The 6,001-nt window shown below is 31.4% G+C and overlaps 1 protein-coding gene across 1 annotated transcript in view; it reads right to left on the reverse strand.

The window, feature by feature from the left end:
• Nucleotides 1-549: 549 nt before the first annotated feature.
• LOC113372959 (diacylglycerol O-acyltransferase 1-like) overlaps nt 550-6,001 on the reverse strand; it is a 9,667-nt gene continuing 4,215 nt past the window's right edge. Inside the window, exons 2-7 of the mRNA XM_026613288.1 lie at nt 4,766-4,915; nt 4,431-4,581; nt 4,200-4,365; nt 3,938-4,107; nt 3,514-3,616; nt 550-850 (exon numbers count right to left, since the gene is read on the reverse strand). Of these exons, the coding sequence (XP_026469073.1) occupies nt 620-850; nt 3,514-3,616; nt 3,938-4,107; nt 4,200-4,365; nt 4,431-4,581; nt 4,766-4,915 (971 nt within the window). The 3' untranslated portion in view covers nt 550-619. The remainder of the gene's footprint in view (nt 851-3,513; nt 3,617-3,937; nt 4,108-4,199; nt 4,366-4,430; nt 4,582-4,765; nt 4,916-6,001) is intronic.

Raw genomic sequence — 6,001 nt, forward strand, 5'->3', positions numbered from 1 at the left:
TGATTTTATTGAATTTTATTATTTTAATAATTTTATTTAATTCATATATTTTATTGAATTTTACTAACATAGCCTCCAAAAATCGTTCATAGCTTCTTAAAACATTACATAGCTTCCAAAAATAGTTCTTAGCCTCCTAAAAACCTATCATAGCCTTCTTAAATCGTACATAACGTCCTAAAAATCGTACATAGCCTCCTAAAAATCGTACTTAGTCTCCAAAAATCATACTTAGTCTCCTAAAAATCATACTTAGCCTCCTAAGATCGTACATAACGTTCAAAAAATTGCACATAGCCTCCTAAAATCAAGTAGAACTTCCAAATTCCTTCAAATAATAAAAACCTTAACATAATTTGTAACTTTCATTATATTTTTACAATAATATATACAAACCGATATAAACTTTACAAAATTATCGTAACAAATATTAAACTAATAATTTCATAATTTAATACAAAACTTAACAACTAAGAAAAACAAACAAACGACTAGTTTAATATTTTGATATGACAATGATAAATGATTAAGTATATCTTAATTTGGACCTAGCTTTATAATTTAATATATACAAAAATAATTTTAATGGAATGCAAATGGATTTTACAATTTTTTCCTATCAATGACTCGTTCCGTTGACCAATGTGTCGCCGTAATGGGTTATCATATAGTCGTGGTAGTACATCATTATGGCCAAAGGTTGGCCCAGGATTATGGAGGACCATACCACGATGTTTCCCCATCTGGGTCCGACGTTTATTTCCATAAATCGAGATATGAAGGATAAAGGAATCTGTGCCATCATGCCGGTGAATGCCCAGATTTGGAAGGTTTTTAGGGGTACGCTCACCTGGAAGAAAAGAGGGATGAAATATATTTAGTATGAGATTTATATACATCCATCACCTGATATATCTGATATATCATATCCATAAATTTATTTATATATTCATAATTTTTAACTTCCCGTAGGGCAGTTATAGTAATGGGCAGAAAATCGAAAATGAAAATTATTGCGTTTCTCGACGTTTTGAAGGTATCTGAACATTTTTAAGGCATACCTCAGAAACTAAATGGACTAAATTGAACTAAATGGAAGTGTGTGTGTGTGTGTGTGTGTGTGGAGACAATTATTAATCGACGATTTCGGGCGCACAGATCAACCGGTTTGAATGATTCATTTACCATTCGATCCCTATCGATATGGAGATGTGCTGATTAGTTTTTGGCAAAGGCAGGTCCAGCCGTTACAGAGATACGGAGCAAAGAGTGCAGAAAATAAAAATAGAATTTTTGAGAGAACGGATCATCCAAAATAAAAAGGGACTCTACTGACGAGCAAACTTGATTTTGATTTAAGATCTAACTAGTGGGGTGGGTGGCATCGTGCCTTAAGACAAATTGCTGGAACTTCCCGTACCGTAACGAAATGTTCGAGGAATACTGAATGTTTTCAAATAGATTATTATAAATATTGTAACATTGTCTAATATTTATAAGAATTATATAAACTGAATTGCAAGTTGAAATTATTTGTTTCAACAAAAAACTAAAAAAAAAAAAAAAAAAAATGGAACAAAAAATTTTTTTTTTCCAAAATCAATTATTTTGTTAAGACAAGCAGAAAGTTTTTTGAATCATTCAAATCGGACGCTTAGTTCTCTCAAAAACTGCCATTTTTTTACATATTTAGCTCCGTATCTTTGAAATGGCCGGGCCTGCCTTTGCCAAAAACTAATAAACACTTCTTCCAATCATTACTAATTGAATGTTTTTTAGATCATTCAAATCGGATACTCCGTTCTCTCAAAAATTCGATTTCTATTTTCCGCACTCTTTGCTCCGTATCTCCGAAACGGCTGGACCTGCGTTTGCCAAAATATAATCAGCTCTTTTCCATATCAATAGGAATCGAATGTTTTTTGAACCATTCAAATCGGTTGATCCGTGCGCCCTAAAACGTGACTGGAAATTTGTATCCACACACATACACACACACCACACACACACACACACACACACACACACACACACATCCATTTTTTCTGAGGTATGCCAAAATGTTCAGAAACCTTCAAAACGTCGAGAAATGTAAAAATTTTCAATTCCGATTTTCGGCCCATTACAATAACTTACCCTACGGGAAGTTAAAAAGGGACTCTACTGACGAGCAAACTTTAATTTTGATTTGAATCTTAAAAAGGAACTCTACGAACAGCGAATTAGATTTTAAACTAAAAGACAAAAAAAGAACTCTACTGACGAGCAAACTTAAAATTTTAATCTATAATAAAAAAGGAACTCTACTGACGAGCAAATTAATTTTCAAACTACAAAACGAGCTAAAATGACTACTGACGAGCAAACTTGATTTTGATCTAGAATCTAAAAAAGGGTTTTAAAAATAAATTTTAAACTAAAAATTAAAAAAGAACTCTACTGACAAACAAATTAAATTTTAAACTGAAAGATATAAAAAGGACTCTACTGATGAGTAAACAAATTTTAAACTAAAATATATAAAAGGGATTCTACTGACGAGCAAATTAAATTTTAAACAGGAAGATGAAAAAGGGATTTTACTGACGAGCAAATTAAATTTTAAACAGGAAGATGAAAAAGGGACTCTACTGACGAGCAAATTAAATATTAACAGGAAGATGAAAAAGGGACTCTACTGACGAGCAATTAAATTTAAAACAGGGAGATGAAAAAGGGACTTACTGACGAGCAAATTAAATTTAATCTGAAAAATCAAAAAGGGGCTCTACTGACGAGCAAATTAAATTTCAAACTACAATATAAACAAAACGAGCGAACATGATTTTGATATAAAATGTAAAAAAAGACTTTACTGACGAGCAAACTTGACGTGAATTGATGGAGAAAAGTGAATTTTCCAATAGAAAACTTATGGAGAAACAGTCAACTTTCCAATGGAAAATTGATTGAGAAACAGTCAATTTATTGGTGGGAAGGAACCGATGAAGAAGCAGAAAACTTTCTGTAGGAGAAACAGAAACTTTCTGTAGTAGAAACAAAACAATCTGTAGGAAAACAGAAAAGTTAGTGTATGAGGATAAGACAATATTCTGATCAAACACGTCAAGATTCAGTTTGTAATATTATTAAGTTTCTAGCTTCCACCACCTTCCTGGTAAAAAAATAATAAATAAATAGATTTTGTCCAAGCAAAAGCCAATTTATATGAATAATTTGAAACTATTGGATATGATATTATCGATGCAACAAATAAAATGATGATGGATGTAGATAATAAATACTTATGCATGCATCTACTTACTGCGTTAGAATTAATGAAAAAGCACATTTGTTAAAGCACTAATAAATATTATAAACTAAAGTGAATGAGCAATGAACACAACACTACACTACATGTGTAAAAACACTTTTGGAAATATTTTGGATGACACGATGTACTCAAAAATAATAAAATAACATGCAAAGCCATTGCAAAAATAAATGAAAATAAAAATAAATAAAATTACTTACCAAGTACTCGTGTAACAATGCACTTATCAAAAAGACAACAATGCCTGCTGTAAACTTTCCACAACCAAACTCGACTATAGGAATGTATAAATGTCTTACACACCTAAAAATAAAATGAAGAAAAATTTTTATTTTACGTTTCAAAACTGCGGAAGTAGTTTTTATTGAATTTTGACTGATTTCACACTACATATATTGAATCACAGTCTATACAATTGATTCAAAGTGATAAACAGATTTCTTAGAAGAATTATTGGTAAAAAGGTTGGCACACAAGTCTTTATTAAATTTAATGGAATCTAATTCATTTTATTAGAAATTACATAAAAAATCGAATTTTATTGCATTTTAAAATTATTTATATTGTAATTGGTCTTATATTATTATATTATTTTTTATCATTATATTTTAATATTATGTTTACCATTTATGAACAGGCATATTCCAAGTCCTCCAGAACGTATCAATATTATTAGCATTCCACCAATCAGCATAGAAATTCCTATCAGCAAAATGCAAAAGTTCACCAATTAAATTTAAAAACGAATGGAATGTCAAGTAGAAAAAGCACAGCCACATTAGATGGTTTGGAATCTAGAAATAAAAAAAAATCACAATTTAAAATTAAATTTTAAATTATCTAGTTTAATAAAACACGCTTCTGCGAAACGTCCTTGGTTACTCACAGCCAATTTTAACAAACGTTCTGTAATTTTCGTAATATCCATTGTGGAAAAAGGTGTCAGGGAATTTTTGACAGAAGGTATCATCCATTGTTGAAACAATGACATTACTACGTGAATTCCAACGACGACTTCGAGTAGACGTTTTAGCAAAAAACGTTTACGAATCCTAAAGAAAACATTAAACTTTATATAAAACTCGGATAAAATTAAATTTTACTTGTATTTTTTTACCTCGATGTTCTGGGAAAGTTCAGCTCGTAGCACAAAGTTGGTGCAACCAGGAAATAGTACAGGTCTTTCAGGCTCAGGTTGTCAGGATATTTCACAATACCCTTGGGATCTTTCTCTAAAGACTTGGCTGAACCGTTTTTCTCACCTTCATCTACAAAAAACATTATTTTATACCAGCACAAAAATGTTTTTCGACATTCGGTTTGCGTCGCATTTAGTTTGCTGTAAAAAAATTAATTATGAATATTCCTTTCGACATTCGGTTTGCGCCGCATTTAGTTTCCCATAAATTTCTTTATATTTTTTTAGGTTTTACATAATTTTTTTTTACTTACTGAAGCTTACAGATAAACTTTGTCTCCTCTGTCTGTTTTTTTCCTGTCGAGGTCTTTTTAAATTTTTTCTGCACCACAAATTTACGTGTACGTAGCTCCACAGTTTGAGAAACAGTATTGCGTACACGAAACAAACTGTGGTTCCACCAACTAAAATTAAAAAATTAAAGATCAGATTTTTGTTACTCAAATACCAAAATATATCATTGCGTTTATTTAGTATGATTTGTTTCTGTATAGGGTATGTCATCTAACATTTTTCATTTTCATTTTTTTCAACGCTCAGCCGAGACATTTTTTCTTCATTTTTGAATGAAATTATTATAACATTATTAAATGAATTAATTTCATTATTAACTTCCCGAAGGAGAAGTTTATGTTTTCATCAAAAAACCCGATTCGCTAATTTTATGTTTTCTCGACGTTTCAAGCCATTTGAATCGAATGAGACCAAGTTTGGAAAAAGTATGTGTGTGTGTGTGTGTGTGTGTGTGTGTGTGTGTGATGTGAACAGATTTTTTGCCGTAAAATCGACGTTCTCGAAAACGGCTGGGTCGATTTCAAAAATTTAAAAGCCATTCGATGTATCTCGACGAGAAATTTGTTTGTCAGTTTTGTGCGACGATCGGCCAAGCCGTTTCTTCATAAATGGCAGAAAAGTGAAAATTTTTCGTCTACGTTTTAGCCCGCAATTCTGAATCGATTTTGAAAAATCAAAAACCGTTCGAAAGATATTGGTTGGGATCGTGCTGATTAGTTTTTGGTAGAGATCGGCCGAGCCTTTTCTTGTAATAAAGTTTTTTAAAAAAAAAATTCGACGATTTTATGATTATTTTTTTGACGATAGATACCATAGTCTTCTAGATCATACTAAAATATTACGGCCCTACGACAACTGGTTCAGCTTTAAAAATTCGTCAAAGTTTGCAAAAATTAGTATGGTCTTTTTGGCATTTGTCAAAATTAGACTTTTGATCGACGTTTTCTCAAAAACGCCTGAACCGATTTTAGAAATTTAAAAGCCATTTGATGTATTTCGGTGAGGACTATCGTTTGTCAGTTTTTGTGCAACGATCTGCCAAGCCGTTTCTTTGTAATTTGAAAAAAACTTTCGTCCACATTTAAGCTCATCCTACCGAACGATTTTAAAAAATCAAAAACTGTTCGAAAGATATTAGTTGGGAATGATACTGATTAATTTAGGTGAAAATCTACCGAGCCGTTTTCTTGTAATTA

This window comes from Ctenocephalides felis, unplaced genomic scaffold (assembly GCF_003426905.1).
Source record: "Ctenocephalides felis isolate EL2017-DRISC unplaced genomic scaffold, ASM342690v1 CF-g0.4_SCAFFOLD_01604, whole genome shotgun sequence".
Classification (NCBI taxonomy): Eukaryota; Metazoa; Arthropoda; class Insecta; order Siphonaptera; family Pulicidae; genus Ctenocephalides; species Ctenocephalides felis.